A 13,142-nucleotide genomic window follows, 5' to 3' on the forward strand; every position below is an offset into this window, starting at 1 on the left:
GGTACAGGGTCCGCATTACTGCCGACGCTGCACCGATCCGCCTGTCGATCTCACGCTCCATCTTCCCCTCACTCGTGAACAAGACTCCAAGATACCTGAACTCCTCCACTTGGGGCAGGATCTCATCCACCACATTCCACCCTTTTCCGATCGAGGACCATGGACTCGGAGGTGCTGACCCTCATCCCGACCGCTTCACACTCGGCTGCGAACCGTTCCAGCGAGAGCTGGAGATCACGGCCTGAAGAAGCCAACAGCACCACGTCATCTGCAAAAAGCAGAGACGCGATGCTGAGGTCCCCAAACCGGACCCCCTCAACGCCTCGGCTGCGCCTAGAAATTCTGTCCATAAAAATTATGAACAGAATCAGTGACAAAGGGCAGCCTTGGCGGAGTCCAACCCTCACTGGGAACGAATCCGACTTACTGCCGGAAATGCGGACCAGACTCTGGCATCGGTGATACAGGGACCAAACCGCCCTTATCAGTTGGCTCGGCACCCCGTACTCCCGAAGCACCCTCCACAGAAACTCCCGAGGGACACGGTCAAATGCCTTCTCCAAGTACACAAAACACATGTGGACTGGTTGGGCGAACTCCCATGCACCCTCGAGGATCCTGCCAAGGGTGTAGAGCTGGTCCACTGTTCCACTGCCAGGACGAAAGCCACACTGCTCCTCCTGAATCCGAGGTTCGACCTCCCGACGGACCCTCCTCTCCAGCACCCCTGAATAGACCTTACCAGGGAGGCTGAGGAGTCTGATTCCCCTGTAATTGGAACACACCCTCCGGTCCCCCTTCTTAAAGAGGGGAACCACCACCCCAGTCTGCCAATCCAGAGGCACTGTCCCCGATGTCCACGCAACGTTGTAGAGGCGTGTCAGCCATGACAGCCCCACAACATCCAGAGCCTTTAAGAACTCCGGGCGGATCTCATCCACCCCCGGGGTCTTGCCACCGAGGAGTTTTTTAACTACCTCAGTGACTTCGACTCCAGAGATTGGAGAATCCGCCTCAGAGTCTCCAGGCCCTGCTTCCTCAATGGAAGGCGTGTAGGTGGAATTGAGGAGGTCTTCGAAGTATTCTCCCCACCGACTCACGACGTCCCGAGTCAAGGTCAGCAGCACGCCATCCCCACTGTAAACAGTGTTGACGTTGCACTGCTTCCCCCTCCTGAGACGCCGGATGGTGGACCAGAATTTCCTCGAAGCCGACCGAAAGTCATTCTCCATGGCCTCACCAAACTCCTCCCACGCCCGGGTTTTTGCCTCAGCAACCGCCGAAGCCGCGTTCCGCTTGGCCATCCGGTACCTGTCAGCTGCCTCTGGAGTCCCGCAGGCCAAAACGGCCCGATAGGACTCCTTCTTCAGCTTGACGGCATCCCTTACCGCCGGTGTCCACCAGCGGGTTCGGGGATTGCCGCCATGACAGGCACCCACGACCTTACGGCCACAGCTCCGGTCGGCCGCATCAACAATGGAGGCGCGGAACATGGTCCACTCAGAGTCAATGTCCCCCGCCTCCCCCGGGACGTGGGAAAAGCTCTGCCGGAGGTGGGAGTTGAAGCTCTTCCTGACAGGAGATTCTGCCAGACGTTCCCAGCAGACCCTCACAGAGTGTTTGGGTCTGCCAGGTCGGACCGGCATCTTCCCCCACCATCGGAGCCAATCCACCACCAGGTGGTGATCAGTTGACAGCTCCGCCCCTCTCTTCACCCGAGTGTCCAAAACATGCGGCCGCAAATCCGATGACACGACTACAAAGTCGATCATCGAACTGCGGCCTAGGGTGTCCTGGTGCCAAGTGCACACATGGACACCTTTATGTTTGAACATGGTGGTCATTATTGAAAATCCGTGTCGAGCACAGAAGTCCAACAATAGAACACCGCTCGGGTTCAGATCAGGGGGGCCGTTCCTCCCAATCACGCCCTTCCAGGTCTCACTGTCATTGCCCACGTGAGCATTGAAGTCACCCAGTAGAACGATGGAGTCCCCAGAAGGAGCGCTCTCCAGCACTTCCTCCAGGGACCCCAAGAAGGGTGGGTACTCTGAGCTGCCGTTTGGTGCATAGACACAAACAACAGTCAGGACCCGTCCCCCCACCCGAAGGCGGAGGGAGGCTACCCTCTCGTTCACCGGGGTGAACCCCAATGTGCAGGCGCCCAGCCGGGGGGCAATAAGTATACCCACACCTGCTCGACGCCTCTCACCGTGGGCAACTCCAGAGTGGAAGAGAGTCCAGCCCCTCTCGAGAGGGCTTGTAGCGGAACCCAAACTGTGCGTGGAGGCTAGTCCGACTATATCTAGTCGGAATCTTTCTGCCTCGCACACCAGCTCGGGCTCCTTTCCAGCAAGAGAGGTGACATTCCATGTCCCAAGAGCCAGCTTCTGCAGCCGGGGATCAGACCGCCAAGGTCCCTGCCTTTGGCTGCCGCCCAGCTCACATTGCACCCGACCCCTTTGGCCCCTCCCACAGGTGGTGAGCCCATGGGAAGGGGGACCCACGTTTCCATTTAGGGCTATGCCCGGCCGGGCCCCATGGGCGAAAGCCCGGCCACCAGACACTCGCCTTCGAGCCCCGCCTCCAGGCCTGGCTCCAGAGGGAGGCCCCAGTGACCCGCGTCCGGGCGAGGGAAAACAAAGTCCATTTATGTTTTTCATCTTAAGGGGCTTGGGTGAGCCGTGCTTTGTCTGACCCCTCACCTCGGACCCGTTTGCCATGGGTGACCCTACCAGGGGCATGAAGCCCCTGACAACATGGCTCCTAGGATCATAGGGGCACGCAAACCCCTCCACCACGATAAGGTGACGACTCGCGGAGAGGTCTATTCGGTGCATCGCAGCTTTTTGCGGCGTCACTTGGAGCATGAGGCTTTGTCTGCCCATATGATTTTACAGCACACTATTGGCCGGTAGGAGACGAATGGGAATATGTTGATCTGTATCCTTGCCGATAAGAGCAGCTCGAACCAGGCTTTATCTCAATCTCCTATACGTATCCAGTTGTTTACTCCATTTTTGTCAGCAAAATCGGCAACATCTCTGAATTGCACTTTGTTTTGTTGTCACAAATGAGGCAGGACAACCAAATGCAACATGGGCTTATTTGGGCAAAGTTTAAAGGAAACAAGGTGGTCTGGAATGCCGGCGAAGCAGGACTACGAGGCAAGCTGACGAGCAGGTCAGCGAGCTTGCATCATGCATCATCGAAGCAGAAGGGCATAGCAAGCTTTTTAAAGCTATTTAAGAAGTGTTTAAAGATACAATAAAGTGTTTAAAAGTTATTACTTGTACTTTATTGTATTTAAAAATAAAATTATAAAAGTCTTGTGTGGATGCCCTCGCGCTGGGCTGCGGGGGTGCCTCAGCCGGTCAGCACCGCAAGAGCGGAGCGTAGCCGTGACACGTTCACACTTTAAAATGTTTAAAAATACAATCAAGTGTTTAAAAATAAAATTATAAATGTCTTGTGCGGATGCCCTCACGCTGAGCAGCAGGGGTGTGTCAGACTGTCAACACTGCAAGAGCAGAGCGGACCCGTGACGGTTAAAATGTTTTAATACCGTAATTTCCGCTGATCATCGACGGTGCTGTGGTGGAGAGGGTGAGCTGCACCAAGTTCCTGGGGGCGCACATCAGTGAGGACCTCTCCTGGTCCACAAACACCTCGTCACTGGCAAAGAAAGCTCAGCGCCGCCTGTACTTCCTGCGGAAGCTCAGGCGTGCATGTGCTCCTCAGGCAGTCCTGTCTACATTCTACCGTGGCACCATTGAGAGCGTCCTCACCAGTTGCATCGCTGTCTGGGGTGGTAACTGCACTGAACAGAACTTGAAGGCCCTGCAGCGCATAGTGAATACGGCTGGTAAGATTATTGGTGCTTCGCTCCCCTCCCTGAAGGACATTTACACCTCCCATCTCGCCCGCAAGGCAACCTCGATTGCGAGAGATGTGAGTCACCCGGCTCACTCTTTGTTTGACCTTCTGCCCTCTGGGAAGAGGTACAGGAGCCTGCGCTCCCGCACCACCAGACTCGCCAACAGCTTCTTTCTCCAGGCTGTTAGGACCCTGAACTCGCTACCCCCTTCTGCGTAGCGTGCGGCACTGTTGCGCTACTTTCTGGAATGTCTGCTGTACGCTCACTTGCTCCTTTTTTTTGCTCCTCTTATTTATTTGTCTGTTGTCATTTATTCATTATTTATTCAGCACGCTGTTGTTATACTTGTTTACTTGTTTGTCTGTTGTGGGCCATGTCTTTTCACCGTGGGATAGGGGGGAACGAAATTTCGGTTTCTTTGTGTGTCTTTGGCATGTGGAGAAATTGACAATAAAGCTGACTTTGACTTTGACAAGCCGCGACTTTTTTCCAAAATTTTGAACCCTGCGGCTTATAGTCAGGTGCGGCTTATATAAGTGTTTTTTCGTGATTTTTCTGATGACTTGATCACTTTTACTCTTAACACTATTATATACAGTAAAAGCTACAAAACAAACTGACAAATAACTTGTTTTCAAATCAGATGAGTAAAAACTGGTCAAATATTTTAAAAAAAGATATTATTAAAAGTGAAGACAATTTGCAACTCTCGTAATGACACACGAATTTGATGCACAATTTGTCTTCGTGGGCCACATAGAATGGTGTGGCGGGCCGTATCTGGACCCCGGGCCTTGAGTTTGACACCTGTGCTCTAAACCCTTTCTCTTACTCTGCCATGTCACTCAGAGATTACACAAAGCAGTGGGCGCTGTTTGGACCATCTGCATTGTATTAAAACCCAATCAATCAGCATTTAAATTTAATTCTTCTGACATTTTGCTCACCAAAAACAAGCCGTAATGAATGTGAACTTTTAATGCATTTTACTCAGAAGGTTACTTTGAACCCTGAGGCTTAAATGGCGGCGCGGCGTACTTATGGATTTTACGGCCTCCGGCCTCCAGGGGGCGCTCTAGCAGGAAGCAAGAGAGAGAAAGGCGAAAAAGAGATAATGCGCCGAAGAAGACGTGCTAGTTTGTGTTTACAACATTTCGCGCATCACGCAGAACGCGATCAAGACGGACATTACTGAAAGGAAGCTTTTATACACAAACCGTCATTATGGGGGACAAAAGAAATGCATATGATGCCGCTTTTAAGCTAAAGGCAGTCGATGTTGATGACATTGTGTTGCGGCACCCTTTTCTTTATTTTGTGGTCCCGTCTACTCCGGAGCTATACGTGTTGCTCGCTAGTTTAATGTAATTTAGCGCTTCGTGCATGAATAAGATTAGCATGAACAGACCCTCATCATGGAAAATGCTAGAAGAAATGGATAAAAACGACAACGAAAGAGAAACTGAGAAAGTGTGTGGTGAAGGATATCTAACGCTATTCCAATCGGAAATTGAGGAGGAAGACTTCGACGGTTTCAGTGCACAGGAGGAAGATGAAGACGATGAAGCTCTTTTTTTTACTTTTACTTCAACCAGCCCTGTTAGTGCTGTGCTACCGTGTTGCTGCTGTGTTACCGCCGCGTCTCAGTGACTTTTACTGGTATGTTTTATTTAATCAAACCCTATTAGTGCTGTGTTACTTCCGTGTTGCTGCGGTACTACTGCCGCGTCACAGGCAGTGTTTGGAAAGAAATGTTAAGGTATGTTATTAAAACTTTAAAAAAGTTTTCTGTGTCCAGTATTTCTTTGTTAATAACTCGTGTGCACACTTCCGTGTTGCTGCGGTACTACTGCTGCGTCACAGGCAATGTTTAGAAAGACATGTTAAAGCATGTTATTCAAACTTCAAAAAGGCTTTCTGTGGACTGTCTTTCTTTGTAAAAAAACTCGTGTGCACGTGCGCCTTATAGTCCGGTGCGGCTTATGTATGTAAAAAAACTAAAATATCCCCGAATTTTAGCTGGGGCGGTTTATACACCAATGCAGCATATACACCGGAAATTACGGTAAGCGTTTAAAATACAATTACATATTTAAAAGTACAATAGAGTGTAGAAATCATATGTTGTACTTTTTATTCTTGGGAAGGAAGTGAAACCAAAATTTGGGATGGAACTTGTCCAAATCTATGAGAAAAAAAAAAAGACTTACCGTATTTTCCGGACGATAAATCGCTGTTTTTTTTTTCATAGTGTGGCTGGGGGGTGCGACTTATAATCAGGAGGGACTTATATGTGAAATTATTAACACATTTTTCCTTGATCATTAACATTACTTACTTACTAGTAGTTTATCACTTCACATGTTTTCACGCATGAGGGCGATCTAGGCCTGTCGAATAATTGGAACTGCAACTGAATATGAGTCTGAATCCATCCGCTGACTTCCAGAGTAAGGTGAGTTGTTTATAACACAGGACACAGATTGACAAAGAGGACGAAGATTTCTATGGATTTAATGACTTGGAGTGACACGGATGGTTCAATAAACTTATTTATGTTATAGTTATTTGAAAAATACAGGACCGTCTCAGAAAATTAGAATTAGAATAAAGTTCTTTATTTTCTGTCATGCAATTAAAAAATAAAAAATGTCATACATTCTGGATTCATTACAAATAAACTGAAATATTGCAAGCCTTTTATGATTTTAATATTGCTGATTATGGCATACAGCTTAAGAAAACTCAAATGTCCTTTCTCAAAATATTAAAATCTCATGAAAAAGTATACTAGTAGGGTATTTACCTAATCACTTGAATCATCTAATTAACTCGAAACACCTGCAAGGGTTTCCTGAACGTTGAAAAACACTCAGCTTGGTTCAGTAAACTAAATCACACGTATGGGGAAGACTGCTTATCTGACTGCTGTCCAGAGGACCATCATTGACCATCAGGGGAGTAAGACACAAAAAGAAATTTCTCAAAGAGCAAGCTGTTCACAGAGTGCAGTATCAAAGCACATCCACAAAAAGTCTGTTGGAAGGGTGAAATGTGGCAGGAAACGCTGCACAACCAAGAGAGATGAGTCGCTTCCAGAATTTGGGTGAGCTTCAAAGACAGTGGACTGAGGCTGGAGTCCAGGTATCAAAAGGCACTGTTCACAGACGTGTCCGGGAAATGGGCTACAATAGCCGTATTCCCATGGTCAAGCCACTTCTGAACTCAAGACAACGGAAGAAGCGTCTGACTTGGGCTATGGAAAAGAAGCACTGGACAGTTGCAGAGTGGTCCAAAGTCCTCCTTTCAGATAAAAGCAAGTTTTGTATTTCATTTGGAAGTCAAGGCGCCAGAGTCTGGAGAAAGGCTGGAGAGGAGCAAAATCCAAGTTGCTTGAAATCCAGTGTGAAGTTCCCACAGTCAGCGATGGTTTGGGGAGCCATGTCAGCTGCTGGTGTTGGTCCACTGTATTTCATCAAGTCCAGAGTAAATGCAGATTTTAGAGCACTTACATGCTTCCATCTGCTGAAAAGGTCTATGGAGATGGTGATTTCATTTTCCAGCATGATCTACCTGCCCACAGTGCCAAAACCACCAGTAAATGGTGAACTGATGGCATCACTGTCCTCGATTGTCCTGCCAATTCCCCTGACCTGAACCCCATAGAAAATTCGTGGGGTATTGTGAAGAAGAAGCTGAAAGACACCAGACCCAACAATGCAAATGAGCTAAAGGCCAGCATCCTGGGCATCCATAACACCTCAGCAATGCCACAGGCTGATTGCCTCCATGCCACGCCACATTGGTTGCAGTAATCCGTGCAAAAGGATTCCCAACCAAGTACTGAGTGCATTAATGGACATTTTCAGATGTTTAATTTTGTTTTGCTGATATAAATCTTTTTTTTACTTGGTCTGAGGAAATATTCTAATATTTTGAGATATGATATTTGAGTTTTCTTAAGCTGTATGCCATAATCAGCAATATTAAAATAATAAAAGGCTTGCAATATTTCAGTTGATTTGTAATGAATCCAGAATGTATGACATTTTTGTTTTTTTAATTGCATTACAGAAAATAAAGTTAAAGTCCCAATGATCATCGTCACACACGCATCTGGGTGTGGTGAAATTTGTCCTCTGCATTTAACCCATCCCCATGTGATTTTGATCCATCCCCTGGGGGAGAGGGGAGCAGTGAGCAGCAGCGGTGCCGCACTCGGGAATCATTTGGTGATATAACCCCCCAATTCCAACCCTTAATGCTGAGTGCCAAGCAGGGAGGCAATGGGTCCCATTTTTATAGTCTTTGGTATGACCCGGCCGGGGTTTGAACCCACAACCTTCCAGTCTCAGGCCGGACACTCTACTACTAGGCCACTGAGCTGGTAATAAAAATAAAATAAAGAACTTTATCACAATATTCTAATTTTTTGAGACAGCCCTGTAGTTTATAGTGTAGCAACTTGTATATAGTTAAAATTCTGTAGTTTCCGATTGCGGTAAGAGAGAGCCGGGGCATGTTGTTAAAGTGAGGGTACACACACTATGTCTTGGCGCGTATGTTGAACTCTTGTTTTGTGAAATAAAGAGCCGGTTACTAGCCCACGGCTTGCCTGGTACTTTGGTAATGCTACAATATAGTTATATAGGCCTGTAGAATAATTGGAACCACAACTGACGATGAGTCTGACGTCAGCGGCGCATGTACTTCTGGAGTCAGCAGCGGCGTTGTTTATAAGTTTCACAGAGGGCGAAGATTTCAGTGGATTTAATGATTATAAGTGACACGGATGGTTTGATAAAATTGTTATTCATGTTAAATTTGGTTGAATAACTGTTAATATGTTACGTCAGGCACGTTCTCAGTTCCTCGTTTATGTAAAGTTGGCATACTGTATCGTTTAGCCTGTTGTTGCCTATTCATGTCTGTTCTTGGTGTTGTATTTTGTACTCCGGTGCAACTTACTACATATGTTTTTTTCTTTATTATGCATTTTATGGCTGGTGCGACTTGTACTCCGGAGCAGCTTGTGCTCCGGAAAATACGGTATTTTGAAATGACTCACAGCTAAAATTACAGTACTCAATTTGCGTCCTTGACCTGATTGAAGATTAATTCTGTTCCACTTGCGTCTGAATTTAAAGTAGCTTTAATCGTCATTGACCGGCTGTGACATGTCCGTAGCGAATTGTCATTTTTATTCAGTGTCAAGTACCTTAAAAGCCTAAGCCAAATGAAAGACATGGGGGGACTGGCAATGAATCATCATTTACTTATTTGAGGCAGGTTGACCAAACAAATCAGTTATTGCCAATACCAAATTAAAAGATTTTAATATTTGTCAAGGGGGATAGATTATTTTCTTTTATTGTAAGAAACAGCATTTTGTAATAGTGACGTTTATATGGTCAGGGCCAACAGGATGCTGTCACTTTTATCGTAGTAGACTCCAGGTAAAAAGCAAACCACTGTGTTTAATTTAAAAAAATACCATACCTTCTTAGTAAGAAGTTCCTACACAAAATACTCCTTGGCTCCACAGCTTAGAAAGCACATAATAGAACGTGCGTGCGTGAGTGCGTGTGTGCGTGCGTGTATATATAATTTTTGTAGTACAGTGATCCCTCGCCATTTCACGCTTCATCTTTTGCGAATGTGCTACTTCGCGTCTTCATAATTGATAGGAGAACCGTCTTTAAATACACGCTGATAGCGCGGCGTGTGACTCTGAGCAATGTGTTTCACTGCGGACGTGACTGAGTTGAAGTGCAGGAGGCGGCATCCAGTCACGCGCGAGGGAAAAAGCACCAATAGTGCAGAAGGAGTCGCGACACGTGACAATATCACATGTTTTTTCTTTTATTGACTGTAAAGGTACAATCCATGCACAGAACAACGTGGGAATGATTATTAAGGGAAAGGTAAAGGTTAATATAGTGTCAAAGTATTGGGGAGGGTTTAAAAAACTTTAATTTTGTGTATTGGACCCCAACACAACAGGTGTTCTGCCCTCAGAATTGTTTTCATGATGTAAGAAATGTTTTCTATGTAAAGAAGCATACACAATGGTTATTTGTCGTTCGGAAGCAAACCGAAAATGTATTTTGAAATGCACCGGAAGCTGTGCATGTTTCTGTTGAAGCGACTTGACAACTGATGAGTTGAGAGCCGTTAGCGTGACTCGCGTCATCTAAGCGAATCTTTCTCCTCTCCTTATGCTCACGGAATCAACGGCTGTAAGTTATCATTGTTTTATTGGATAACATTATTATTGTTTATAAGATAAGAAGAATACTCATAGAAGACACTAAGTGTGTTTGTTGTTTCACTTGCAGTTTCACTCGTGTTTAACACTGAATTGAAATAAAGGGAGCAAGACGCTCTGAATCCTGGCTCAAGTGTTCTATACATGAGTTTGGCTTCCTGATGAACTGTGACAACGTACATGAAGTACATAACGCACAGGGAGATCAGTACACCCACGCAAAGCAAGTTAAAATGCCGTACCCTGGTCTAACCAATCGTGGCGTGACGTGGAACAACACGGAAGTACTGCAAACTGCGTGGAGCCCCTCGCGCCTGAAGGCAAAGGACAGCCATGTTGCGTTGCCACAGTTCCTGACACCTGTTATTTTTTCCGGTGAAAACACAATTCCTCCAAAGAGGGGTTCGGTGAATGCGCATATGAAACTGATGGGGTTCGGTACTACCAATATATATATATATATATATATATATAAAGGCGGCTTGGTGGCACGTCCGCCTCACAGTTAGGAGGGTGCGGGTTCGATTCCACCTCTGGCCCTCCCTGTGTGGAGTTTGCATGTTCTCCCCGGGCCCGCGTGGGTTTTCTCCGGGCACTCCGGTTTCCTCCCACATTCCAAAAACATGCTTGGTAGGCCGATTGAAGACTCCAAATTGTCCCTAGGTGTGAGTGTGAGTGCGATTGGTTGTCTGTCTCTGTGTGCCCTGCGATTGGCTGGCAACCAGTTCAGGGTGTCCCCCGCCTACTGCCCGATGACGGCTGGGATAGGCTCCAGCACGCCCGCGACCCCCGTGGGGACTAAGCGGTTCAGAAAATGGATGGATATATATATATATATATATATATATATATATATATATATATATATATATATATATATATATATATATATATATATATATATATATATATTTATTTATTTATTTATTTTCTTCTCACTCGCACCGTCACTCACACACACGTTCACACCGTCATACGTGGGACGCGAACTCACGGTGTCGGAAAACAAAGCAAGCAAGTGCACACCTACACCATCATTTATATATTTATATGGTATCGCACTGCTCTGCTTTTCCTTCGCTCTCTTTTACCGCAATGCCTAAAATAAGGGCACACTTGAAATTCAGGAGCGGCTGGCTTGACCGAGTGAAAAAGGAAGACGGCTTGGTGTGTCTGTTACTCCCTTCTCTCCCTCAAGCAATTGCACCACAAACAACAAACCCCCTAATTTAAATCATATTTATAACGTCTTTGTTTAAAAGAATAAAAGCTGCCAAAACGTTTTCAGTTAGAAATTGAGAGACGAAAATTTCCGAAATTTTGTGACCTGGCTAGAAAGTGCATAGGAAAGAATTGCACATTTGTGTTCACCCAACATATCCAACATATGAAATGCCTAACTTTGTAATACAAATTATTATTATTATTATTATTATTATTATTATTATTATTATTATTATTGCTGTACAGACCTTTAGAGAGAATTCTGGCAATTGACTGAGCCAGGGAAGGCTTTTCTGCCACCATCAGAACGGTCCTCATTTCTTATTTCTTAGCATAAACTTTACTAAATGCAATACGAATAGCTGCTGGTAATCGTTACAATGAATTGAAGGCTATCTTCTTCGGCTGATTCTTACTCTAATTTAACTGACAGTTGGCAGCCTCCTTAAAAATGCATTACTCCCATCTGCTGGTCTGGGGGTATGGTACATTATAATTACCGTATTTGCCGGTGTATTGGTCGACCTTTTTCGATCCAAAATCGACCGAAAAAAATCAACCTCGACTTATACACCGAGTCATAAAATTTAACTTCGTATTCATCGCTTCAAATGTGATGGTAACCAAGGCCGTTTCTCATGCATCTCATTGTGCGTTGCACTTAGAAAATTTGAACCGGGCGGCGTGCGCGAGTGCGCGGCCCGCTGGAAGTCGAATGAGGCGCCGCGACCACCTCCGCGGTGCTTATAAACAGCCGATCCGCTCGGCGGGGGCTATTTTCGGCCACTTGGCTCGTGCGCACGGCCTCCCGGATGTGCCGGGCGAGTGCGCGAGCTCGCCGGCCGCTGGAAGTCGAATGAGGCGCCGCGACCACCTCCGCGGTGCTTATAAACAGCCGATCCGCTCGGCGGGGGCTATTTTCGGCCACTTGGCTCGTGCGCACGGCCTCCCGGATGTGCCGGGCGGGTGCGCGAGCTCGCCGGCCGCTGGAAGTCGAATGAGGCGCCGCGACCACCTCCGCGGTGCTTATAAACAGCCGATCCGCTTGGCGGGGGCTATTTTCGGCCACTTGGCTCGTGCGCACGGCCTCCCGGATGTGCCGGGCGGGTGCGCGAGCTCGCCGGCCGCTGGAAGTCCAATGAGGCGCCGCGATCTCCTCCGCGGTGCTTATAAAGTGCCGATCCGCTCGGCTTGGAGCTATTTCCGGCCTCCCGTTGGTGCCGGGCGGCGTGCGCGAGCTCGCCGGCCGCGATCTCCTCCGCGGTGCTTATAAACAGCCGCATGCGCACGGCCTCCTGGAATTTGAACACATTTCGTCAATAAATTTCGCATATTGAATTTTGAAGTTTAATATAATGCAACAATTGAGCTCGACTTATACAAAGGATATATCATAAAATCGTAAATTTCCGTCGAATTTTAGGGAGTCGACTTATACACCGAGTCGACCTGTACACCGGCAAATACGGTATTCATTCATTCAGCTTCCGAACCGCTTAACTCTTGGGACATTTGTTTTATGGTGCATCACCTCCTGACCAAATTGGAAATAATTTCACGATGTATCTATAAAATGTTGTATAGCCATTAAGAAAATCAACCAAGTTAATTTTGATAATATATGGAGGAAAATTATTATCATTATAATAAAATCGTACATATTGAAATAACCAATGAATAAAAAGACAGAAGCCTCAAAGACCATTTGATTAAACTCTTCCCTAAATAACAACTCTCTCTCTAGTATCATATCCCCAACAATTTATTCGAGAA

The 13,142-nt window shown here is 46.6% G+C and overlaps 1 protein-coding gene across 5 annotated transcripts in view; it reads left to right on the forward strand.

The window, feature by feature from the left end:
* Window positions 1-13,142, forward strand: part of top3b (DNA topoisomerase III beta) — a 112,910-nt gene that overhangs the window by 85,760 nt on the left and 14,008 nt on the right. Inside the window, exons 16-17 of one of the 5 annotated variants that reach the window (XM_088377365.1) lie at window positions 3,742-3,865; window positions 3,931-4,352. The exons of 3 other annotated variants lie outside the window; for them this stretch is intronic. In XM_088377365.1, the coding sequence (XP_088233491.1) occupies window positions 3,742-3,865; window positions 3,931-3,980 (174 nt within the window). In that variant the 3' untranslated portion in view covers window positions 3,981-4,352. Of the gene's footprint in view, window positions 1-3,741; window positions 4,353-13,142 lie in introns of those variants that run through there. One more of the 5 variants, XM_088377363.1, reaches the window with a different exon arrangement.

Source organism: Syngnathus floridae, chromosome 5 (assembly GCF_059516105.1).
Source record: "Syngnathus floridae isolate MCC-2025c chromosome 5, RoL_Sflo_1.0, whole genome shotgun sequence".
Lineage (NCBI taxonomy): Eukaryota > Metazoa > Chordata > Actinopteri > Syngnathiformes > Syngnathidae > Syngnathus > Syngnathus floridae.